Genomic DNA, 26,383 nt, shown 5'->3' with positions numbered 1-26,383 from the left:
CCCTTTTTGAAACGATTAGCCCAAGGGGACCATGGTAACCTTGTTTATAGCTCATTGAGCAGCCACAGCTCCTGATAAACACAGGTAATTACAACCGTCTTATTTCCACCTAAATCTTCCACCAAAATTGGTGTCTTAGCATGACCACGTCAGCCGATCACGGCGTCAGCATGCCATGACATCTCCCGGATGAACTGTACATATGTCAGTCATATAGTCGGTATATTTAAATAAACGAAATAGTTTGTTGTCTCTATTTTAGTGGAGTCCCAGTTTACATGCACAGTAAACTTAGCAGACTTTTAAAACAACCTCTAAGAAGCAAATTAGAATAGTTGTGTTATATTCTACTTTGGGGGATCAAAAAGAGGCCTGCCTTTTGTTGTCCAATACTCTCAGCTCATATTTAAAACAACACAATTCACAACCCATTGTAAAACAACTCAAGAGACAACTACAGTGTGTGTGTGTGTGTGTGTGTGTGTGTGTATTTTGGGTGGGGAGGGCGTCCCTCCAGCATTTTTGTGTATAAGCGTCCAGAATTTATTGCTTCACCCCTGCTTATTAATTACTAATGAAATACAAATGTGTGATTTTCATCTTTGGAAGTCAATCCTGAATACAAAGGAAAGTTTTTGTGTTAAAATTCAACCGCTTGATACATTTCTACCCAAAAGGGATGTGCTCACACATCATATGACGTATTAAAATTGGCTTCCCTCGGCCGCTTATTAAAGAAGTAGGTTTTTATGATATCCATATAAAGTCAAAGGTCGGTTTTGTGTCTCGGTTTTTGTTCACTGTCGCTGTTTTCATACGATATTGCACTTAATGAACTAATCCATTTGAACATTTGGGAAATCGAGTGCCCAAAACAAGCACCGAACACGTTTTTATTGAATGTGCCTGATAAACAACCGAACGTGATGCCAAAGAAAGTTATTAATTATTAATATGGGCTATTAATATGATTTTATGTCCACATTAACAATAAGTTCTGCCCATTTGTTATTTATAATTATTTTTGCATTGTTTTCTGCATGTAAAATTGGAATTATTCTCTATAATGTTAATTTTTGTGAATATGTTTGTATGTCTTGAATGGATTAATTAGATTTACATTATTTCTTATGGGGAGAAATTGTCTCAGTTTTTGTATATGTTTTGGTGTGTCTAACACTGTACCACTGTACTTATAAAAAATACTGACTTATTTCAGCTTCTGCAGCTTTAATTCATCTCTTTGATGGTGTAAACATTGCCTTCCTCCCCCTGGCTTCTTCCTGTTAATAAATGTTAAGAGCGGTGCCATGATCCTCCACAGAGACTGTCACGTGTGCAGAACGCTCACTCAGTCAAAGTGTATAGATGCATGAAGGAACCGGTTTCCAATTACATAATTTTCTTACATAATATTCTGATCTTTCATAAGTTGAGCACGGTCTGATTAAGGTGTTTACAAGCGTTTTAAAAAGCTGGTTTCAACTGAATATTTTTTTTTTACTGTATGTAAACTTACTGATTGACCCATCATGGCCCGCTCACCTGGAACACATCAGTCACAATATTGCCCAACTGTCACCCAGGTCCAACCCTCTCCTTCAAACCACTACTGGTGACTCTCCTTGAAAAGTCCCACACCCCCCCCCACATGAAGAGGACAAACAAGCCCTCTGATTTGCCTCTAATCTGCAGTCCACCCTCAGCGTGGGCCAACGCCACATCAAGGACGAGCTCTCAGCAGGGGGGGGGCCATCCATTAGCACAGCAACCTGCCTTCGCCGTAGTGTGATGGGTGCCGGGGCAGAGGGATATGCTCTAATTAGAGACGACGACACTGAGACTTTGGCCCCAGACACGTACCCGCTGCTCCGCGTACAGGATCAGGAGCAAAGGCTCGTTCGGTCACAAGGAAAAATCCTGGCTTGTCATTCCTGCTCCCTCGGGCTGTCCTATTCATTGCTACTCATGGAGCCAAGCCATTTCCATCATGCTGCTCTTCATGAATGTGAGCCGAGGAGCGTGAATGACTGGTCAAGATTATGTGGCTGCGTCTTTGGGGAAATATGTTTGTGAGCTTCTGTATGTGTGTGTTTGCTTGCTTTCACCTTTGCCTCTGAGAGAAAACGTTGTCTCGACCTTTTGATGTGCACTTCTCACCCGATCCACACAAATCCATCTATCTTGAAAGCAGATACACTGCACAGACAAAAGTAAGACATGTAGTCATACCAATTGGTATAGTAGTAACAGTACTCTTGTTTATTAGAAAAATAATAAGATAAAATAAATAAGACCTGTTTGGCAATTTATTAATGAAACATTATTACTCCCTGCGCTGGGTTTCGAAAACAGTGTTTGACATGCTCTGTTCCGCTCTAAAGCTGGCCGTCATGGGCTATTTTGGTAGGCTACAATTTACTCTGACCCAAAAAAAAGCAGATTGTCCTTTGTTCCTTTTGTTGTTTACTATGAAATGCTTTGATGATGCTGGATAGTTGAGAGATGTTTCATGAGATTAGGATAAGGATTGAACGCATACTGTAACTAGCACTTCTCTAACAAATTTTCCCGAGAGTGAGTAACTACAGTTCTTGTTGACTATGTAGTTTCCTGTGTAGTATTAGTGGCGCATAATTAATTCTTTTTTAAATTGTTACATTGTTGCAGTTACCAATGAAATTTGGCACTTTATTGTGCACTGGTTTGTGATCTGGATGTTGTTTCCGTCACCTTTCTTCACTACTGCTACTACTACGCAACAAGCTAAATAGCTCTAAAAACGAACCCCTTGGGTTTTGGTAGAGAACTGCAAGTCACAAGCTCGGCCCTCAGCCATAATCTCTCCACGGTCAAATCCAAATAATTTTTCATATTTGAATGTTTTTCAAAAAACTAATGACACTTATGAAGGAGTCATTAAATTACCTTTTGGAAAAGTACCAAGTAACTATGACTAATTACTTTTTTAAACTTATCCTTTGAATGACAGAAGCGCCACTGTAAAACAAAAACACAAGTCAAAGAATCTCTGCACATTTAGATCAATCAAAAACCTAAAAAGCAAACACATATCTTGCATATGTTCGTCATTGTAGTGGTATAATAGATGTACAATGTAATGCACATTATCTTTAAAATTAGCGCAAACATACTCGGAGTTAACAGCAATGCGATAAGGTGCATGAAAACCGCGCATCTACCGCTGCTCAAAATGAAACTAAAACCCTCAAGTCAGTAATTAACAACCAATTATATAACCACTTACCAATATATAACCAATAACCAATTAGCTAAAAATGTCATCCAATACTTCTCTACAAGAGAGGAGAAATATGATCTCAGGGAAGAACTAAATTTGAAACACTTATATGTGGAATCAAACTATGGAATGGCTTGAGTAAGGACCTCAAACAATGCACAACGATGAGCCAATTCAAGAAACAATACAAGCAGTTGATGTTTGCTAAATACAAGGATGAAGAGTCTTGAACCAGTCATGATGTGCTATACATATCACTTTATTGACAGTTACTATGGTAACCATTATGTCATTGAATGGTCATATCACCTCGTACTTCGGTACATGACAAATAAAAATAAAATTAACACACAAAAAAACAACCAAAAAAAACCTTAAACTATATTTGGAAAGCAGGAAGTGAACAAATGTAACAGTTACTGATTGTAAAAGTACCAGATGGAGGGGTAGGATTTAATAAGCTTTGCTTCTTCCTACTCCTTTTGGACATGTGGAACTGTGAACTGATTATGTGATGCATTCAATTGTAATCTGATGCATGTTCAAATGAAATTAAACCATTATCATAACAAAATGACACAAACATGTAAGCTCACTTTTACTCATCCACACACAAACATTGAAACCGGAGTTTATGGAAATCTTAACCCTGGCCGATTTTTTTTAAAAAGTTAAATTTTTAAGTACAAAAAAACTTGTTTGTGTGTAGACACGAGCCCAAAACGCATAAAAAATATGTATTTGTACAATATCCATACTTGTGTGGAAAGCCCCAAGCATGTCTTTATGGACCTTGCTTGCATGTCTAAGATGCAGAATTAAGATTCAAAGTGTGATCTAAGGCCTAGTCAAGCCTTGATAGATTTGCAAATTGATTAGGAGGTGTGTCCCATGACATTTTTCCATAGTGTAGGTTGGACCAGCTTCATGCTTCAAGTGTCCGCATGCAATCTGCTGACTCCCACTGGGAACGCCGTCTATCCATTTGCATTGTTTTCTTTACGCTCCTGTGCGAAGGTAACCAATTTGCAGCCGTCACCGCTGTTTGCTTGATTCTTAATCAGGATTTGTGCGCATACAAGAGAGCTGAGCTGTGCTGAGCTACACAACCAGGAAAAAAAAAATCATTCACAACTCCACTCTGTTATGAATATTTAATCGTTGTTCTATATGAATAAAACACAACATGACCCTGATTCCGCCACAGGACAGCATACCTTTCCCTGCGTCCCATGTGTATGAGGACGGATGAGGGCTCAGTGTGCTCGTCTATTAAAAGATGCCACACTGCACCATTGGCCTGTAAATGTAAGTGCATTGATCTACATAAACACTGAGAAAATCTAGCGTATTTGCTTGATTATAGGCTGTATCAAGTATGCATGAAGCAATTACATAGCAGGCCCGAGGGCGGCAAATGAATGAATTCCTACAACAATCCCCTCTCTCCGCTCTTTCAACACGTCCATTCATTAATCCAGTCAGGCAGCCATTTGTTTTAGCTGTTTGTTTGCCCACGCACTCAGGCATGGAAGTTTTGCCTACTCCGAGAGAGGTCGGCGTCTTGTAAAACTCTCTTTAGGGATTTCCATTTGTGCTGAAGAGAGTGGCTGCATTGACGAATAAAGGTCAGTAGCAGATGCTACCGCTGCTGCTGGGATGGAGAAGGGAAGGCGCTTAGGAGTGAGACAATGAAAATAAAGCAGTGATCGGCATTTAGAGACGGTGTGGAAAAAATGAGAGGCGATAGCAACAGTGAGGAAAGACAATTTTGCCCCACAGACTTCAAAAGCTCACAGTTTTTACACATAACCCCGTGTGGGTGTGTGTGTGAGTGCGAATGACAAAGATGTTAGAGAGAGCAAGGCAGCCAACCCCCACCCCGACATCGATCCCCTGTAGTGCAGCATTAATAACGCCATCACCCGTTGCACCAACATGTGTGATTGCTTTGAAGGTTAAATTGCACACTGCGTTAGCATGCTTTCATTGCATGCCGAGCTGTAATGACTTCATACGGTATGCACTGGCGGTTTTTTAACGCATTCTTCCATCTGAATTCTTTTAATTCCAGTCCCTCTCAAGTTCTCATTTCTCCCTCTCGTCCTCCTCCTTTTGCCCCTGTTTTTACCTTAACATTTTTACTTCTCCAAATGGCTCATCTTGAGGTGAATGAAAACACAAATAATAGGTTTGCACTGGTCAAAGATCCTCTATATGATCAGAGTGCACTCTTGTTTACAGAGACTTTTCATTCATTCATTCATTCATTTTCTACTGCTTATCCTCATGAGGGTTGCGGGGTGCTGGAGCCTATCCCAGCTGTCTTCAGGCGAGAGGCGGGGTACACCCTGGACTGGTCGCTAGCCAATCACAGGGCACATATAGAACATAAACAACCATTCACACTCACATTTGAAGTCACCAATTAACCTAGCATGTTTTTGGAATGTGGGAGGAAACCAGAGTACCCGGAGAAAACCCACGCATGGATGGGGAGAACATGCAAACTCCACACAGAGACGGCCGAAAGTGGAATTGTACTCCTATAGCTGTCCTGCGCGCTAACCACTCTTCCACCGTGCAGCATTTACAGAAACCGATTACAACAAAATAAATAAAACTCTAATCAAAGATCATGTATTTGACAAAAGTGCTTCACAGTGTTTTAGAATCTCTTGCAAAAGCGCTTGTCAAAGATCCTCTACATGACAGGAGCACTCTGTTGTTTTTAAGAACCTACTGCAAAAAATCGAGGCAAAGATCTTCTATTCCTAAGGACCTAAAAAACTGTAGTCAAAAGGTCATAAATGACAATGCTCCTGTTGTTTTTGCTGCTGACACAATGTTCCCAAGTTTTGAAGTGAAATCAAGGTCAGTCTAATGTCATCCCTGGTCCGGATTTGTCCCGCAGGCCCATTCTTGAAGAACACAATCTCTGTTGTATTTCATCAGCACCAACATTACAGCAGTAAAGTATTGTTTTTAACCCATTTGTCCACCAGCATTCTTTAAAGACCATTCTCTCTCGAATTCACCTTTCTGTTCCTCCCACACTGTCATCCCTCTGGTTGCCCCCATTTTTAGACCCCCACCCCACAGCCATGCACGCGTCATGCCAGAAACCGCATCCTTCCACACTGTTTTTTAATTCACTTGGCAACATTTTGGGATAAACATGTTGTGGTGGACAGACGCCCGAGTCCCCGGACTGCAGGAGCAGGACGGTTGAGGACAGACTGACGTGGGCGGGTTGTGCTCTGGCCCAAACGTCATCAGTGGGTCTGCGCCAGCCCATTTAGCCAGATGGTCCTAAGAGTGGAACTCTCGCCACTGCTCATCTTGCCTCGTAATGGCCCCCAGCATCATATCACAGTGGAACCGGGGAAAATTAGCACCTAATTATAGGCTCCTCTCCATGAAGAATGGGGCTGGGTGCTCGATGCTGTGTGTCAGCATGGCTAAGGCTGGACTCCTCGGCCAGAAGACCGGGCAAAGGATGTTCATAGAGCAGCGACACATGTGAGCAATGCTGCAGATATATGCAAAGGACCACACAACACTAAAGTCTGAATCGTCCTTCTTTGTGGTGCAGCACCTTGAGGATGCAACAATGGAGGAACAACCACCCCTTCCATTACACACCCAACAGGATTAATTATACACACAATAGAAGGTGACTCCTCCTGTTTTCTCTGGTCTGCAGGTTCCTTTTCATGAAAGGTGGTGTACTTCATCTTCATTGGGGAACAATGGACACTTGCCTCTTGTATGTAGATATGGAAGACAGCTTGACTATGCTGCCATCTTGTGATTGCATTTAGACAAGTACAAGATGTAAATGAGACACTGCAGTAGTCACGCTCCGTTCCTGTCACGTTCCTCTGAGGACCCTCTCCTTATGAACACTGAGTCGGAGTCTATTTGGAAAACTGCTCTAGGCATCTCTTATTAAAAGAAAACTGCATTGGGAGAAAACCCCCGCAATGGTTATAAATCACTGCACAGCTTCATTCATACATCCATTTTTCTATAACACTTGTCCTCATTAGAGTCTCAGGTGAGCTGAGGCCTATCCCAGCTGACTTCTGGGCGAAGTGGGGTACACCCTGGACTGGTGATCAGTCACCTTTAGACAAACAACTACTCACATTCACGCTTATGAACAATTTAGGATATACAGTTATCCTAGGATGCATGTTTTGGGGATGTGGGAGGAAGCCAGAGTACTCTGAGAGAAGATGCTGTCAGCCTATAAAAACATAAGTTCAATGATTTGCATCTGGGAAGTTATCATTCATTCATTCATTTTCTACCGCTTTTTCCTCATGAGGGGGTGCTGGAGCCTATCCCAGCTGTCTTCGGGCGAGAGGTTGGGTACATCCTGGACTGGTCGCCAGCCAATCACAGGGCACATATAGACAAACAACCATTCACACTCACATTCATACCTATGGACAATTTGGAGTCGCCAATTAACCTAGTATGTTTTTTGGAATGTGGGAGGAAACCGGAGTACCCGGAGAAAACCCACGCATGCACAGGGAGAACAGGAAGTTATCATTTTAATCTTTATTAGGTCTGCAAAAATAGGTTAATATAACAAAAAAAAGGCAATCGTTCCTTCTTAAATCATACAAAAACCACTTTGTGCCACACACACACACTTCAATACTGTCGATTACATGAATTATTATCTATAAACATTCACAGATGACACCTACATGACAGGAGGAGAACAAGGCAGGAACAAACATATTCAATCATAAACCACGCTGTTGCCTTCACATCCCTATGCTATGCATATGCTATGCTTACAGAATTTGGCACACATAAACTTTAGTGCAGTAATTTGTAATCAGTCAAAAGTAGAGGAGCAGTGCCTTTAACATGGCGGTGGGAAGGAGGTAAGGAGGTAAGGGGGCAAGGGGGTAAGGAGGGAGTGGTTGGTGGAGGTGAGTGAATGGGCGGAGCACTGCTTTCAGGGTGCAGCCACTTTGTAGGGGCTCCCGGGGACGTTGTCATCACCCCATTTGACGATGAGGGTGTAGCTGCCCTTGTCCTTGACGGTGTAGGTGACGTTGTAGAGCTTGTTGCCCATGTGCTTGACGTACACCTCCTCACATGGAGCTTGAGGGCCGTGCACGCCCACCATCAGCATGTTGCTACCTGTGCAAAACAAGCAGGATTGAGGGGAGTTAAGATAATGCTTTGCCACGGTAGATCAGGCTTAGTGTATGTTTACATGACATTTTACTTGGAAAGTACTGTGATCAGCTATTGTTGTTGTTGGCTGTCACATACTCATAGTACATGCTCATACCGAACACTAATATTGCATTTCCAATTCCCTGTTTTGGAATGGTGGTATCCCTCCTTGTCTCCAAATAACAGAAGACACCACAAGCTGGCTTATGCTACCAATACTGGTTTCAGAGAACCGATGTCTATATTCTTCACAATTATGAGTTAAGAGAGTTAAGGGGCCTTCAAGGAAAATGCCATTTTTTACTATTGACATAAATAACGTTACGCCGAATAAGTAAGTGGCTAGCTATTAGCCAGCTAACATAGCTGCTAGCTAGCCCACTTGCCTGCATACACTGGAGATGCCACCACTGCTGCTTTGTTTTTTTTTAAGTTTGGAAAAATTAACATTCATTCCTTCATTTTCTACCGCTTTTTCCTCACGAGGGTCGCGGTGGGTGCTGGAGCCTATCCCAGCTGTCTTCAGCCAGCAATATGTGTACCCAAAAAAAAAAAATTGGGAACTTATAAACAAGCCTTCCAACAACTTCCACAACAACAATAAATCATAAATTTTAAAAGATAATCCTGAGTTTTTTCTTTTTCTAGCTTTGGATTATTTTAAACAGGTAAGGAATATCAATGTAGGCCCTGCAGCCTTCATTTTTCAGGTCAAGCACTATGGGGAATTTCCTGATTGATTTCTTCTATCCGTGGATTGCTATAATAGACTGTTAATGTTCAAACATTCCCAAGGAGGGAAAGGTCATTTCCAGTTTGTTAAATTATGAATCCTCACCCCACAGCAAAACGTTTTTTTCAATACCACCAAGATTTGGGGTAATGTTTACCTGGACTAATTACTAACAGCTTGCAAGAAGAATCATTTTCAAACAAATTGTGGTGCCGACTTCTCTTACGAACAAATTCAGTAGATTAATGATGCTCGATGAGCTCATCTTTGCTCATCTGCTTCCTCGCTTTGTTTGCGTTCAAGGACCTGAACGTGCTGTTCACTAACAATGCCCGTCATAAACTTGCTTCCATCTGTAGCAGACAGCTGTTTTCATAAAAAAAAACACACACACACACACTGGAGCAAATGAGCCAAACGTAAGTGCCTTCTGAAATTTTGACTTCTTGATGTGTGAGTACAAGATCCGCGCCTGTGTAGGTGATGACCTCACCTGCTTTGCTGCAGTCGACTGTGAAATTGTTTTTCTGTCCCACTGCAGCCTTGCTCAGACCCATTCCGCGACAAACCACCTTGCTGGCGTCTGATGTCAGCTTGGACGTAGAAGAGGATGTGGAGGTGGTGCTGTAGGCTCCGCCCACTTTGGAGGATTTGGTAACGGTTTCAACCAGGACAGATGATGTCTCGTGGAGGCTGTGCCCACCTGAGAGTCGGGCGCCTGCAAGACAGAGAGAACAAGGTCAGCAAATCAAATGTCATTACGGGTCGGCGCAGATGTTACGTAACCATGAGACAGGCAAGGTGCAGCTGATCCTGGAAAGTGTTTCCCTAATTCCTTTTGCCAGGAACTATTGAAACTTAAAACTAACTCTTAATTTCTAACCCCCTAACCTTTACCTTTATTCTATGATGTATGAATAAAAAAAGTATAGTACAAATTGTTGTTCAACAAATAATTTTTTGACTTAGCAACATGGAAACACTTCATCCTCAGGACTGCGGAGACTGTTGATATTTTTTAAAAAAGATTAAAAACGCACCTTTTTAATCAGGCTTTTAACTAATATTTTTAAACTTTTCTTATGTTTTTATCTTTTTAGTCCTATTTTATGCTCTTATTCTTCAGCTTTTAACTCCAGTGTTTTGTTTTTTGTCTTGTTAGTCCTATTTTATGCTCTTAGTCTTCAGCTTTTAACTCCAGTGTTTTCTTTTTATCTTTTTAGTCATATTTTTTGCTCTTGGGGTTCAGCTTTTAACTCCAGTGTTATGTTTTTATCTTTTTAGTCCTATTTTATGCTCTTAGTCTTCAGCTTCTAACTCCAGTGTTTCCTCAGGGGGGTCCTCCACACTGGGGCTGTTCGGGTCTGCTGAGGGGGTGCCATCCTTGGGTCCCTTCGACCCGGCCGGCTGGGGGTTCCTCCCTTTAATGTGGGGGTCCACCCGTCAGTCGGAGTCGGGGGGCCCGGGTTGCTGGTCCTCCGATGGCACGGCCTGCAGCTCCTCCCAGTGTGGACGCCCCCAAAGGTGGCGTTTCCTTGATCCTCAGTGCCATGCTATGTCTCCCTACTGTGTGTGATTGTGTGATTGTGTGTGTGTGTGTGTGCGTGTGTGGGTCTAGTATGGAGGGTGGGAAGGAGGGGCTTTCTTTTGTTTCTTTGTTTTTTTTTTAATTGTGGAAATTGTTTTTAATTCTGTAAAGCACTTTGTGCTGCATTTCTTTGCAGGAAAAGTGCTATACAAATAAAGTTGATTTGATTTGATTTGATCCGCAGACGAGCTGCTAAACGAACCTGAGACTTTAGCTTTGAAAGGGCTGCCAACAATGTGCTGCGGTCCGCCATATTTGATGGTGATGAGATAGTTGCCGGGTGCCATGGGGATGTAGGTGATTTTGTAGCCTTCCGGACACTCGCAGCAGTCCATCTTCACCTTGGACGGGCCGTCGATGTTGACCGATAAGGTGCCCGGGCCAGCGTTGCAGGTGTTCACTATAAACTCGGAGGGTACGCCTAGATAAACAACACAGAGATTATTGCCTACCTGCTCAAAAGCTTAGAATTTCTCTTGGATAAAGTATCTATCTATCACTGAAAATCTTGGTCACATTCTTTGGCTGGTTGTACCCACCTGTAGTTCCGCCCAGCAGGCCGGGACCGTGCGCAGTTACCATGCCTGGATCTCCAATCAGCCCCGGGTCTCCCACGCGCACATTGAATGGACTACCGGGAATGTGGCATCCATTGAACTTCACGTCTATTGAGTGAACGCCGTTCTCCCGTGGAATGAAGCGGATTGAGGTTTTATCTGGAAGAACCAACGGAAAAAAATGTCAGATTGCTGATTCTGTGATTAGCACTTGGATTGTAGTGCTTGGCTACAGCCAGCAGAGGCACTGTTAATTCCTAAGATGAAGAACATGATGTAAACGATGGGAAGATGAGCTATGTTCACGCCATGGAACAATTCACACGACAGCAATCTTACTTGTCAAAACCCAAGTTGTCTAAACATTGTATATCCTAAAGGTTGTACAATCATTAGATGAATGGTCAATGACTTATAGCCAATTAGCTGCAAAGTCTCGTCCATGTTGGTTTATGTCGGCCATATTTTTCCACCAATCTAGCAGACATGTTTTGCAGACATGTGCTTGTGAATCCCCTATAAGAGTGTACCAAATTTTGTGGTTATTTGGCTAAACACCTGAAAGTTACAGTGTGTTTTGTAGACTAAATCTGATGTAGGTGCTAAATTGTCATTGGGAACCACACAGCTAGGAGACCCGAGTTTAATTCCACCCTGGAGTTTGCATGTTCTCCCCGTGCATGCGTGGGTTTTCTCCGGGGACTCCGGTTTCCTCCCACATTCCAAAAACATGCTAGGTTAATTGGCGACTCCAAATTGTCCATAGGTATGAATGTGAGTGTGAATGGTTGTTTGTCTATATGTGCCCTGTGATTGGCTGGCGACCAGTCCAGGGTGTACCCCACAACCCTTGAGAGGATAAGCGGTAGAAAATGAATGAATGTTGAAAAAGCTGGAATTGTGTTTTGATTGTTGTTCTTACCACCATCCAGCTCAGTGACATAACACTCCTCGGAGCAGCCGGAGGGGGTGTGCACTTTGGCGTCCACCACGCCGCGAGCCCCATTGCGTTGCACCATAAAGGACGCTTCTTGGTTTACCTTCAAATCCTTCTCCTAAAAAAAGACAGGTAAAAATGTGATCATATTATATGTGTGCATGAGTGCGTGGCCCTCGGGGACACCGAGTGTGTGATTCATCACAACCGGACGAGAATAGATCAAGCAGTTGGGCGTGAGAGGCAGAAAAGGTCAGAGTTTATAGTGAGGCGTTTAGTGTTTGTGCCCTGCGGGCAGACGAGCGGCCATAGCAGACATGAGAGGTTGCCTGACATTTGAAATGCTAGTCTGATATTGCGCTTCACCCGGCATGTATTGGCTGCAGTGGCGTTTTCTTTCGAGTTGCAAAAAAAAAGAGTATTTTAATATTGCTGGCAGTGGGAAAGTGTGAAAGCAAAAATAAAATGACCATCTGTGAAGTGAGTGGAGCAATATGGTGAGTCACAGGGACCTTTAAAGATCACTCACACTAGTTTTTTCTAGACATTTGCTATCTTTACATGGACATTGGCATTCCCCCTTCCTACTACAACCCTGCAAACTACAACTACAATAATAAACATATTGTTAGATTTTTTTTTTTACAAAGTTATTGTATTGTATTGTAGAGGTGGAATAGTACATCTGTTTGGAAATTGATTTTTCAATTTAGAACATCCGGTAAGGCAGAGAGGCATACACATTTCCTACACGATACACATTAAAAACGGTAAAGGAAGTGTAACTGCCATGCAATATAGTATTCACAGGAAGCCAGAGCTTGAAAACTCTCTTCCATTGTTAAAGTTTTCCTGGCAAAATATATAAACAGTCAAATTATGGCGTATGCTGTATGCCACCACTGTTCATGAACCGAACCGTGACCTTGAAACTGAGGTATGTAACGAACCATGGTTATACTGAGCAACAGATACAGAAAACAGTGTTGGCCAAATCCATTTTCAAAAGTAATGATTTATAGTGGCGGCACGGTGGTCAAGTGGTTAGCGTGCAGACCTCACAGCTAAGACACCAGGGTTCAATTCCACCCTCGGCCATCTTTGTGTGGAGTTTGCATGTTCTCCCCGTGCATGCGCGGGTTTTCTCCGGGTACTCCGGTTTCCTCCCACATTCCAAAAACATGCTAGGTTAATTGGTGACTCCAAATTGTCCATAGGTATGAATGTGAGTGTGAATGGTTGTTTGTCTATATGTGCCCTGTGATTGGCTGGCGACCAGTCCAAGCGGTAAAACATGAATAAGGGAATGATTTATAGTTACTAGCTACCCCCCAAAAGTTATTCTTTACAAAAGAAGTTAGTTCTTCATAAATGTAATTAGTTGAAAAAAAATGTAATTAGTTAAAAAAAAACAAAAACCTTCAAATATGTCGGATTTCGCTTTGTAATGTCGTTTGACGAGAGATATTTGAAGAGATTAGAGTTGCTCACAATGGACAGGGACAACAAATGGCTCTGGGACATAATACACACTTCACTTATATGGCTTAGAGATGTGATATTCACACACAATTTGAGTATTTTAAACGATGAGAACAAATTTACAGATAAGAAAATAAGATATCTGTTCTTATCCGTCACTTAAAACTCCTTAAAACATATTGAACTTAAACATCTCCATGAGCGAGCCGGTGTCCTATGGATGTCAGTGCAATATAACTCACCACAATACACACCAGTAATGGTAATGGTGTTCTAACATTAATTATTCCAGTACCTGATAGTAGACCAGTAACGCCATTATTCCCAACAGGTATTACAGTTAGGTTATAATCATAGACAAATGATGAAATGCTTTATAGCACCACAATCTGAATAAGGTTGTGTTATTGTTGTCCTTGTATTTATTGACTGGATACAGACAGTCCACACATAACACAGCCACCGCTGCGGTGCTGCTCCACTTGGCCAAGGCACAGTTAATCCTGACCTTCATTATTGGCCAGCTTCATCGTATTCCACTGGTAGGCTCCAGTTCATTACCACTTCAAGGGCAAAAGCAGGCGCTAAAGCCCTTCACGCTGTGTTTTACACGCCTTTGTCAATCCCTGACACTTTTTCTTTTCTTATATTTTGAGCCACAAATTAAAATTCTCCATGTGGATGTGTGGAAGTTCTCACCTGCAGGCTTGTGAATGTGAGCCTGCGGGCTTCGTCTGACAGCGTCGCGATGGGAACAATGAAGGGGCTGTCAGGGATGTGTTCGTTGTTGAACTTAATTGACACCTCATAGTCACCTGAGGGGAACAGATGGCTTATTAGCTTTCACTACCAAGTAAAAGTGGAGCAGATTAAAGACAAAGAGGCCACACTTGGATTAAAAAAAAAGTCAAAATAAGGACAATTTAACAAGCAAGTTCTACCTGGTTCTTTCACAATGTACGAGACACCACAGGAACCGTCCTTCCTGTCCTCAAAAGAGATTTCTGCTTTGCTGGGCCCCTCGACGGCAATGGAAAGCCCTCCAGCACCGGCCTCTCTGGTCCAGATGCTAAATTCAGCTGGAAAGACAAAAAAACAATGAATTACAACTCTTGCCATCGGTCGAGCTCCACAATGTGACTTACATGGTGCTCCAGCCACGCCTCTTTCCAGACCAGGGCCTCCGGCTCGGACCTTGTGTGGCCCTCCCTCCCCCATTGGGCCCACAGTAAATTGGAAAGGGCTCCCAGGGACATGCTGGCCCCTGTACTTGACATTGACAGTGTGCGCTCCCATTTCCTGGGGGATGAAGCGCACGCTATAGGTGCTGTTTCCTCCATCCACAATGTCGGCGTCCACTGTCTTCCCGCTGGGGCTGGTCACCTGGGCTGTCATGGCCTGTGAGCCCCCTTCAGCTGGAAAGGTGGAACAAGATTAGAATATAGTTCAAAGATGTGTAAGGATGTAAGAGAACGGTGGGGTGTCACACCTTCAGGTCTGGCAGTGATGCCGGCGAAGCTGCTGAGGCTCTCTCGGCCCAGGAAGTCTCCAAACACATCTCTGAAGGGGCTTCCCCCTCCACCCACCTGGGTGCTCTCCTCCACCCGAACCTCCCGCTTGGTCTCGCCGCCGCGGGTTTTGCTGATCTCTGTGCGTTCGGTGCGGGTGTACGTGTGGCTGCTGCGGGTGAACGTCCTTGTTAGCCTCTCCTGGGCTGACACCATCTGGAACCAGTTTCCTACAACAATGTGAAAGTTGTAAGAAGACTGGTTTGCAGTGCAGTTCGATACAGCTCTGTACTCTATATATTTTTTCTGCATTTTCACTCTCTCTCACATTGGTAGAACGAATATAGTAGTACGAATATAACACATTTGTACTCCACGCTGTTGTACTGCAGTGAAAAGGACCCAGAATCAATCCAGTCTTCACTTCAGTCAAATGACTAATGCATGTTTCCACCAACTGGTTCAGTTTGGACTGCACGGTTGCCAAGTGGTTAGCATGTCAGGACATCTGTAAGACCTGGGTTCAAATCTCAGTTTGGGCTTCTATGTATGGAGTTTGCATGTTCTCTCCATGTGTGGGTTTTCTCCAGGTACTCCGGTTTCCTCCCACATTCCAAAAACATGCTAGGTTAATTGGCAACTCCAAATTGTCCGTAGGTATGAAAGTGAGTGTGAATGGTTGTCTGTCCATATATTGGCCAGAGACCAGTCCAGGTTGTACCACACCTCTCCCTGGGATAGGCTCCAGCATAATCCCTCATGAGGATAAGCAGTATAAAAATAGATGGGTGGATGGTTCAGTTTGGTTCACTATGGCAGTTTAATGGGAGTTCCATCTTCAAAAGTTCATTCATTCATTCATTCATTCACTGGAGCCTATCCCAGCTGTCTTCGGGTGAGAGGCAGTGGATTGGTCACCAGCCAATCACAGGGCACATACAGACAAACAACCATTCACACTCACATTCATACCTATGGACAATTTGGAGTCATCAATTAACCTAGCATGATTTTGGAATGTGGGAGGAAACCGGAGTACCCGGAGAAAACCCACACATGGGGTGAACATGCAAACTCCACACATAGATGCCCGAGGATGGAATCTAACCCATGGAATTCGATTCCACTCCCCCACCGTGCAGTCTGTTGTGGTAACAAAAAATAAACAGTTTCATACTTGACCCTATCCCTTATGCTCCCTAACCCATGAGTATCAACGGGAGTGGCAAAGAAAGAATCCACCCTGCTGACCTGGAATCTTGAGGTTGAGTCCACAAGTGCTTCCCACTGAAGCGATAGAAGATGCTTGCCTCTTCCTGGTTATGCTCTCCTTGATCCTTCCTTCACCAGTTACCTTAACTGTGAATGGACTTCCTGGAAGGACATCATTTAGTGTTTTAAAGGGCTTATTAGTCTTTTCCAGTGGAATATTTAGCAAGCACCGGACTCTATTTTACCTGGGATGTGCTTTTCGGCAAACTTGATGTTAACGGTGTAATTTCCAGGCTCTGTCGGACAGTAGGTCACTCTGCACGTCCCATCCTCCATATCTTCACAGTTGATATCCACTTTGCTAGGACCCTCTATTGACAATGCAAGTCCACCATAACCTAAAAGGACAAGAGACTCATAAAGCATTTTTCCAGACTTGTGGTGCTGTTTGAATGACAGGTGTGGGGCACATACCAGCGTTCCTTGTGTCCACAAAGAACTCTGCCATCTCAAAGGTGTGCGCCTCCACCAGGCCTTTCCCAAAAGCCTTGACCCGACTGGCTTCTCCAATCTCTGACTGTCCAACCATGATTTTGAAAGGACTGTTGGCTACGTGCACACCGTTCTTTCTCACGCTCACTTCATGCTCGCCAACCTCTTTAGGGGTAAAAGAGATACCTAAAAGAGAAAAGCAGAACAAAAGTCAAGCATATGCACAAAGCTAGGTTGTGACAGCAAATGTTTCTCACCAAGATGTCTGTTGGGCAGCCTTTTGAGCAGGCAGGGTTCCTCGTTGCCCGATGGCGCCCTGATACTGGCACTGAGAGAGCTCAGGTCCGTTTCAGCAATTTTAAGCGACACATCGGCAGCTGTGCCGACATTTAGCTGGGACGTCCTGGTAATGGAGTCATCCCCTTGACCAAGACCAAAAATGTTTTGTTTAGATGTTTTCCAGATTTGGAACAACATATATATACATAGATCTTCTATTTCTGTGAGGGTTGCAATCCTGGACCACCGAAGAGTGATTGAAATACTTTTTTGACACACCGCTAGCTAAAAATGTGTGCTTTCCATCAGTGCTTACATTTTAACCATGATATCACTTGTTTATATATTATTACCAACTTATTATTACATGTTATTACCAACTTATGGTGAATAAGGTAAAACTTACATATATATAATACATACATATAACATACACATAACAACATATATCTACAGATGTGATACGCCATTAAAGACATAAATAAGGCTTGTGCTTTTATTTGTTTCAATAAAAGTCTTCTGTATGTGTGGACAGGAAGTGACACCAGCAATTTAGAGTTGAGTTTTGGTAGGAGTACAGCCACAACAGTACCCCGTGTTATTACTATGATTATGATTTTGGCGCCGATTATGTTATTATAGTGCCTGTTTTGTGTTATGCATATATTTTAGCTAATAATAGGCTGTAGTCAATCACGAAACAACTAGTTCCCTCACCGGTAATCTTGGCAGTGAAGGGGCTGCCGGGAATGTGCTTGTTGTCAAACTTGACAATGATGTTGTAGTCTCCGGGCGCTGTGGGTAGGTAGGACACGGTGCAGGTGCCGTCTTTGTTGTCCTTGCAGGTGATCTCTGCCTTAGAGGGACCTTCCACTGCTAGCGACAGACCACCTGACAGAGAAAATAACCAGTTTCTTACATGCACTTTCACTTTAACTACTTTAAATCCGCTATTCATTTGTACCTTCTCCTGCGTTCTTGGTGACCACCGTGAAGGTGGCTGCTCTGTTGACCATGCCATAACTCAGACCTGGACCATAGGCTGACACCACTCCGCTGTTCACAGCGTCAACATAGAACTGCAGCGGGCTTCCTGTAGGCAAAAAAAATGAAAGTGAAGCAGTTTAGAATGACTGTGTTCTAATTGTCATTTGTTAATGACCAATAAGTTCATTATTGTTTACTAATGTCTCATGTAATCATGTTGACAAATGAAATTGTTTGTGACGCTACATTAGACAGTTAATTAAAACAATATTATTACCGAGGTAACAGTTGTTTTATCTCATGCTAAAAACATTTCATGCTGATGACTGTGATGCTGAAACCAAATTGTATTTTAAATCTAAAGTTTTCACCCTATTGCCCCAAAATCTGACTGCAATGTCTGACCTCGTACATCAAAACCAGCCAAAAATAACCTCCTCCCTGGCGTAGATAATCACATTTCCCGTGACTTTATAGCTTTTGCTGACCTGGAATGTGGTTGCCGTCATATTTGATGTCCATCTCGTGCAGTCCTCGCTCTGTAGGCTGGTATTTGATTGTGATGGTGCCGTCTTTATTGTCGGTGATGTGTGGACAGGCAGTCTTGCCTGAGGGCATCCTCACCTCACCTAAAAATGGCAGTTTGGTGAGTACGTGTTTGAGGTTTAATTTTCAAGCGAGGTAATTTTCACACCTGATATCTCTCCTTGCTGGGGCGTGAAGGGCACAAGGAAGTTAACGGGTCTGAAGAGAGGATCCACAGTGTCCCGTGGGGCCACTGGCTCATTCGAGGCCTTTCAAAGAGAAGAATATTGTGTGAAATTATATCGTCTTACAAAATATTCAGTGATTTGCACCCACCACCACATTGAAGGGACTCTTGGGGATGTTCTGGCCTCCAAAGCGAATTGTGATGACATATTTGCCAGGTTCAGGGGCTGTGTAGTAGATGTCGAAGGTGCCGTCGTGATTCTCCACTACGTCCATGTCCAGCTCCATCCCTTGTGGGGTCAGTACCTTGCAGGTTACCTTGCCCTTGCCAGCAGACTTGGCGTCCACTGTGATTACTGTATCCTCTAAGGTCTGCAGCTTCTGAAGGCCCGCTGTTCAAAAAAAAAAAAGAAAAAGACGTGTTAATGCAAGAAAAAGAAGGTTTTTTTAGAGAAACCACAGTAAAAACAAAGGCTACTTACATACACCATGTCCTCCTATTGACACTGTAAAGAAAAAGGTAATGGTAGTAAGTAATCATTGTATTCCACAAGGGGATACAGAATATTCATAGTTGTCAGTTTTGGTGAGATCATGTAAAAATATTGTATGTTTGTAAGTATACTCAATATGGGCCAAAATGTTCACTTTCTCTTCAATTTTAGCAAATTATGCAATTCAGTTCCTTTCATTTGAGCTGATATGGCCCACATGCAATGTCATAAAGTACTGGAAGATGCCCAGTGGGATACATTGTGGTTGTCTATGTATGGTTTGAGATGAATCAATCCACTCACCCGTGAGTCGACACTTGCTGGCGTCTCCAGTGGGAAGCGACTGAATCCGATAAGGGGAATAAGGAATCTCATCCCCTCCATATTTAATGGTGATGGTGTATGGGCCAAGAGAGTCTGGTACATAGGACACGGTGTAGGTGCCATCCCTGTTGTCCTGGATGGTTGCATTCTTTGGCTTGCCTTCTGGATCCTGCCAGTAGATAATGTTGGGTGATTTAGGGATTTTTTTGTTTCAATACTAGATTGTGTTTAGTTTGACTGACCAGAATCTGCACAGTGAGCAAGCCCTGTCCGGCATCGCGAGCATCGATGGTGAACTCAACGGGAAGACTGGCTGATACACCTTTGCTGTCCAGACCAGGACCACTGGCACGGACTTTACTGGCGTCATGCCCAGGCTGAGACATTACCTTGAATGGACTGTTGAAGGCAGAGATAATATGGACGGAGATTAATAAACACAACACGTCTGGGTGGCAGAGTACAGACTACAAGCTTGGAAGGCTGCTGCTGCTGATGATGAAAAAACATACATTAAAGTAGCAATAAGGAAGAAAGGACAGACATGAGACTCTGGACGTATTTTACGTGTATTCTACTGTCTTAAAGTAAGCAAAAGTGAACTTTTAATGATAGTTAAATAATACTAATAATATCAATAGTAAAATGTTTATGCCTCGTTTACGCCACTTTTGAGCAAAAAGACGCTAAAATGATCGCTTTTGCAGTAGCTGACTTTAGCTGAAGTTATACAGGAAAAAGGTCATGGACATAATGCAACCTCTGACCTGACGCTAGCGAAATGACCCTGAACTAAGTGTATGGACACTTCTTTGCAGAGGACAGCTTTGTAAAAAAGCAGGTTTTGCTCGACGTCCATCATCAACAGATGTGATAGCTATAATTATGATCATTTTAATTTCTTCAGTGCATAATAATATTCACTATGTGCAATGGTTTCAGCAGCTCTCAGCATGAATGGAGGGAGCCTCTTTGTCGGTCATACAGTCTCTTTGTCTTGGTGGGTGGAGGCGGGGCCGGTAGCATACACACAGAGTGCAGAAGAGTTTAACATACCAGAAATTAAATGAGTACATTGCAATATTCATTTATTCATTCATTTTCTACCGCTTTTTCCTCACGAGGGTTGCAGGGGTGCTGGAGCCTATCCCAGCTGTCTTCGGGCGAGAGGCAGGGTACACCCTGGACTGGTCGCCAGCCAATCACAGGGCACATATAGACAAACAACCATTCACACTCACATTCATACCTATGGACAATTTGGAGTCACCAATTAACCTAGCATGTTTTTGGAATGTGGGAGGAAACCGGAGTACGCGGAGAAAACCCACGCATGCACGGGGAGAACATGCAAACTCCACACAGAGATGGCAGAGGGTGGAATTGAACTCTGGTCTCCTAACTGTGAGGTCTGCGCGCTAACCACTGGACCGCCGTGCCTATATTGCAATATATTGTCATATATTTTTAAATATTTTTTCATTGTGCTTTTCTTAAAAGTAATGTTAAAATCTCTTCTTGTTTCATTCTCGGAGACCCAATCTCGTGTGTCGTCTTATCTTGTGTCTCAAGCATCTTGTGACAGACTTTGTGACGTTTGCTATTCATGTCCTCTTATCCCACTCCCATATTACGTTGTTAGTGTTGTATGCCATATATTACCTCGGACAAGTTCAGAGTTCTGTTGTACACAGTTCTGCAAATTCATGGATTTTTGTTAAAAAAAAAAAAGATCTAGAAAGATCTTTTCTTTTCTGAAGAAAAGGCATCTAATTCAATCAAAGTGTGTAAAAATATAAAAATATGTGATAATATGTCAGACATTTCCCACTTTGTTTGGTGGTCCTTGAACGCACCATAGTACATTAATATATGCCTACCTATGTGGGACCTCCTGTTCTGCATATTTGACTGCAACAGTGTACGGTCCATCTTGGGCTGGTGTGTAGTGAACTGTGTAGGTTCCGTCGCCATTGTTTTTCACACCGACTGGCTCCATTGTACCTTTGAAGTAAATTGCTAAATTATTGGAGGTGCAAATATACAGTATGATGAAAAGGCTAATTGGTGTGTTCTTCTATTACCTGTTGGCCCATAGAGTTTGACATCCAGCGGTGCCTGTCCAGCCTGAGTGCAGTCCACTGTGAAGGTTTGAGGGATGTGGGCTCTTACTCCAGAGCCCAAACCGGGCCCAGAGCATTTCACCTTGCTGGGGTCCACAGGGTCCCTGACTGGCACTTTGAAGGGACTACCGGGGATGGGATGTCCTCCGTAGTTAATGTTGACGTCATAGTCGCCGGGTGTATAGGGAACGTACTCCACACTGCAGCTCCCATCTTTGTTGTCTTTGCAGGATATTTGGGCCTCAGATGCGCCCTCTATAGTCAGGCCCAAACCTCCAGTACCGGCTCCCCTGTAAATAATCAACATGATTCATTGAACCCCAAGACACCACTGACGAATGAATGTTGTAGCTACCTGGTCTCTACTGTGAAACAGTTGGGTTTGTTGGTTATCCCTCCTTCCAGACCCGGTCCATAGGCTCTCACCCGGGTTGGATCACATCCCTCCACCACTGACACTCTGAAGGGACTCTTGGGAACAGGCGCATCATCGTACAGCACCTCAATCAGATGCATGCCTGCACACAAACACATAATCAGTCTAAAAAAATATATCTGCGATTAGCGTGAGTTGGATTTGAACAGTGAAAATATTCCCTTTGAGGTAAGACAGACATCTGTTGATTTACAGAAATGCGTCAGAGCTTGTGGTGAAAGGCGTCAATTGTGTTCATTATTATTCTGTTACAACATCTTCCTTTTCGCTCCATAGGCCTGGGAGAAGAGAGCGTCATCTCTTTATAGATCTCTATTAATAAACCGTGTCATCCCCTGACTTTAGAGCTGGTGTGCTAGCAGCCTTCAGCACACATACCTGCCTGCTTGAGAGCTTCTGTTCCAGAATAGACTATTTATAAATCAGAGCCTGTCTGGCTGCCTGCTCTCTGGCCCTCACATCATTGCACCACTGCATCATTCGGTATTTATACCCTCCCCCAAATCTCTCTCCCTTTCTCCTCATACTGACTTTTCCCACTCTCCGATGACGTACAATACAAACACCTGTTAGCGATTGAAGTCGTAAAGTTTTATTGTAAACATTGGCTAATAATTGAACAATAATGTTACTTCAGGGGCGGCACGGCGGCCGAGTGGTTAGCGCACAGACCTCACAGCTAGGAGACCAGGGTTCAATTCCACCCTCGGCCATCTTGCATGTTCTCCCCGTGCATGCGTGGGTTTTCTCCGGGTACTCCGGTTTCCTCCCACATTCCAAAAACATGCTAGGTTCGTTGGTGACTTATGGAATGTGAATGTGTGAATATGAATGTGAGTGTGAATGGTTGTTTGTCTATATGTGCCCTGTGATTGGCTGGCAACCAGTCCAGGGTGTACCCCGCCTCTTGCCCGCAGTCAACTGGGATAGGCTTCAGCACCCCCGCAACCCTCGTGAGGAAAAAGCAGTAGAAAATGAGTTAATGAATGAATTAATGTTACTTCAGTTTATCTCCATTGGCTTGGCTCATTTCTTGAAACAGAAATTACATTCTCAATATTCTAAGATTATTTGGCCAAACAGTTCAGCACAACACCATAGCTCATTAATTTTCCCGAAACGTTTCGTTCATGCTTCAAAGCTAATTCCTTTCCCATATAAATAGTCAGTGCTACCAAAATGCAACGATTCTTCTCAATTGCTTTGGCTCATTTCCTGAAACAGACTAGACTTTCTATACTCTTCTTCTTTTTGCTAAAAAAATGTGGATGGTTAAACACAATATGGTTTAGCTCTCTAAAAACACTTCACTAGTGTCTAAACCAAAGTTCAACCAAAATGCATCACCTTTTGTCACTGTATAATCACTGCACTGTGAAAATGTTTGGATGTTTTGTCACCATGGCAGAGAACCATTCGTCATGTCCACCTCTCAGTCTTAGTACAGTCCTTCATTGTCAATGTTTACTGTACTGTTTTTGTTGTTGTATGGTTAATATAATACAATTGCCTCTAAAATGGAACCACCATCCTCACACCGCTGTCTGTCTGGTCACAGATCCACATCACAGTTCAACTTTGACTTTGGACTGTCAAACAATCAATTTATCCAATGATCCAAGAGAGGGGTGGGCAAATTCATGGGGTGCATTGAGTTAACAAAATTGACCAGGGACCAGACTATATATTTCACACATATAATCCCAATCCATCTGTAAAAATGTCATACAATCTGCTATATGTGTTTGCGTCCCTTTTTTCAGGAGCACTTTAAACATCGTTATAAAATAACGAAATTCTTTTTTACTGAATAAGACACCCAGAAGCTGCACGGTGATGAGTGGTTCGAGTCCCCGCTCGGGCATCTCTGTGTGGAGGTTGCATGTTCTCCCCGTGCATGCGTGGGTTTTCTCCGGGTACTTTGGTTTCCTCCCACATTCCAAAAACATGCTAGGTTAATTGGTGACTCCAAATTGTCCATAGGTATGAATGTGAGTGTGAATGGTTGTTTGTCTATATGTGCCCTGTGATTGGCTGGCGACCAGTCCAATCCCAGACAGCTGGGATAGGCTCCAGCATGCCCGGGACCCTCGTGAGGATAAGCAGTACAGAAAATATCATAAGTCATAGGCCACCATTAGATGTGTTGTTTTTACAATGCTATAATGACCAAATATATGATAACAATAATGACCATAAAATATTCCTGTATCTGCACCTTTATCCAGATCATCACTATAATTTAGTTTAATTAGTTTCATTTCCCCCCAACAACTGCAAACTCCAATACTGTGCAAAAATCCTCAGCCAACATTAGATCTACTATAATCAGAATATACATATATAGTAAAAACCATGAAATAGCCATAAATATGGTCATAAAATAATGTAGCTACACTTTTATCCAGATCATCACCAATATTTTCTGCAAAGTTAACTGCAAACTATTACAATGACTGCATATAAGAATAATGATCCTTACCAAAAATATAATAGTTTCCCCCTCCAGAAAGTTCTGTCCTAGCTATGTAATGATTTACTGTGTCAAAATGTGAAAAGGGTCATTGACTGCGTCCTACCATCCTCAAACGGTGTGTACTCCACTCTGTAGGTGCCGTCGCCCTTGTCGGTGATGTAGGCGTCAGTGCTGGTACCCGAGGGGTTGGCAATGTGAGCCTTCATGTGAGTTCCTCCAACCTTGTTGAGGGCCCTTGCATCCACAATGAAGTGGGTTGTGACTTCTCTGAGGACGCCTGTAAACAAAACAAAAGGACCCCTTAAGGTGATTTGCCGCAAAGCCATTGTTTATCTTCTAAGTGCTGTCCTCAGCATCAGTGACATCCGAGGGCAGTACGTCAATATCCTAATCTGCTGAGATGCCAATTATTTTTCCTGATCAATTAATCATATCACCACAGTCAGCCTAAAAAGGTAATGTTGTGCTAATTTAAACAAAGCAGCTATTCTTTGTCTGTTGTTACCTCTTGGCTCCACTCCTGGCCCATAGACGTGCACCCCACTCGTGTCCACAGATGGGTCCACCTGTAGGACTTTTGGGAAGTGGGGGATCATGTGACCTCCGTACTTGATGGTAATGGTGTGTGCACCGTGGAATGGTGGGATGTACGTGACGGAGAAGGTTCCCTCTGCTGTTTTCTGGATGTGAACCTCGGCCTTAGCACCATTTTCTGAAATAATCTCAATGGTGAGCTCTGCGTCACCGGCGCGTGTGCAGTCCACGGTAAAGGTCGCAGTTTCCCCCGCCTTGGCTCTCTCCAAACCGGGGCCGCTGGCTGTGACTTTGCTGGGGTCGAACGCAGGGCGAACTGCTGCCTTGAAGGGAGAGCCTGGAATGTGCTGCTCGGCAAACAAAATGTTGATGGCATATTCTCCGGCTTCGGTGGGAAGGTAAGCTACTGAGCATGTGCCGTCACCGTTGTCTTGGCACTCAATTTTGGCCTCGCAGGGACCCTCTACCGTCAGGCCCAGCCCACCGGCACCAGCACCCTTTGTGTCAATAGTGAACGGAGCTGGTTTACCCACTATGCCTCCTTGAAGACCAGGGCCAAAGGCTCGGACCTGCAATATAAAAATGATCCTTTTAGATGAATTTAGTGTATTAGTGTCACATCACTTTACATATTTCCTTGCATACTTGTCCATTTACCTTTGAGGGATCAGCAGGCATTACCGCCTCCACCCCAAAGGGGCTTCCCATGACAGGGTTGCCGTCATAGCTGACATCCACCTTGTACTGACCCTCCTCCGGGGGAATGTACTTCACATTATGAACACCTTTGGCTTTGTCCGACTCCATCTTGCAGGGGATTGGTCGGCCTGTGGGTGATGTCATCTTCACACCTACGTTACCCTGACCACCTGCACCCTTTGTGTTCACAGTGAACTCTTGGTCCCTTCCTACTTCTACCTCTGCAAAAAAAGGGGAAAATATTGCAAATTTTAAATTTAATTCAAATTCCTTGTAAAACAGCACAAAAAAGTATGTATGGTCATTTGTTGGTTACTTAGCAAAAACTGATGTGTGTGTTA

At 43.3% G+C, this 26,383-nt stretch overlaps 1 protein-coding gene across 1 annotated transcript in view; it reads right to left on the bottom strand.

The window, feature by feature from the left end:
* Positions 1 to 7,810: 7,810 nt before the first annotated feature.
* LOC131130810 (filamin-C-like) overlaps positions 7,811 to 26,383 on the bottom strand; it is a 32,270-nt gene continuing 13,697 nt past the window's right edge. Inside the window, exons 20-46 of the mRNA XM_058074827.2 lie at positions 26,001 to 26,263; positions 25,315 to 25,912; positions 24,913 to 25,086; positions 22,253 to 22,415; positions 21,859 to 22,187; positions 21,655 to 21,778; positions 20,017 to 20,173; positions 19,754 to 19,943; positions 19,439 to 19,462; positions 19,107 to 19,348; positions 18,940 to 19,039; positions 18,734 to 18,874; positions 18,223 to 18,351; positions 17,976 to 18,149; positions 17,237 to 17,401; positions 16,962 to 17,165; positions 16,733 to 16,885; positions 16,527 to 16,649; positions 15,257 to 15,505; positions 14,913 to 15,182; positions 14,709 to 14,846; positions 14,467 to 14,582; positions 12,271 to 12,403; positions 11,331 to 11,507; positions 10,994 to 11,212; positions 9,697 to 9,921; positions 7,811 to 8,431 (exon numbers count right to left, since the gene is read on the bottom strand). Coding sequence (XP_057930810.2) covers positions 8,244 to 8,431; positions 9,697 to 9,921; positions 10,994 to 11,212; positions 11,331 to 11,507; positions 12,271 to 12,403; positions 14,467 to 14,582; positions 14,709 to 14,846; positions 14,913 to 15,182; positions 15,257 to 15,505; positions 16,527 to 16,649; positions 16,733 to 16,885; positions 16,962 to 17,165; positions 17,237 to 17,401; positions 17,976 to 18,149; positions 18,223 to 18,351; positions 18,734 to 18,874; positions 18,940 to 19,039; positions 19,107 to 19,348; positions 19,439 to 19,462; positions 19,754 to 19,943; positions 20,017 to 20,173; positions 21,655 to 21,778; positions 21,859 to 22,187; positions 22,253 to 22,415; positions 24,913 to 25,086; positions 25,315 to 25,912; positions 26,001 to 26,263 — 5,168 coding nt within the window. The 3' untranslated portion in view covers positions 7,811 to 8,243. The remainder of the gene's footprint in view (positions 8,432 to 9,696; positions 9,922 to 10,993; positions 11,213 to 11,330; positions 11,508 to 12,270; positions 12,404 to 14,466; positions 14,583 to 14,708; positions 14,847 to 14,912; positions 15,183 to 15,256; positions 15,506 to 16,526; positions 16,650 to 16,732; positions 16,886 to 16,961; positions 17,166 to 17,236; positions 17,402 to 17,975; positions 18,150 to 18,222; positions 18,352 to 18,733; positions 18,875 to 18,939; positions 19,040 to 19,106; positions 19,349 to 19,438; positions 19,463 to 19,753; positions 19,944 to 20,016; positions 20,174 to 21,654; positions 21,779 to 21,858; positions 22,188 to 22,252; positions 22,416 to 24,912; positions 25,087 to 25,314; positions 25,913 to 26,000; positions 26,264 to 26,383) is intronic.

Source organism: Doryrhamphus excisus, linkage group LG1 (assembly GCF_037039965.1).
Source record: "Doryrhamphus excisus strain RoL-2023G ecotype Guam linkage group LG1, RoL_Dexc_Guam_v1.1, whole genome shotgun sequence".
Taxonomy (NCBI): Eukaryota; Metazoa; Chordata; class Actinopteri; order Syngnathiformes; family Syngnathidae; genus Doryrhamphus; species Doryrhamphus excisus.
Note: the sequence above shows the minus strand (reverse complement) of the source record. Positions and strands in the feature narration are given on the sequence as shown.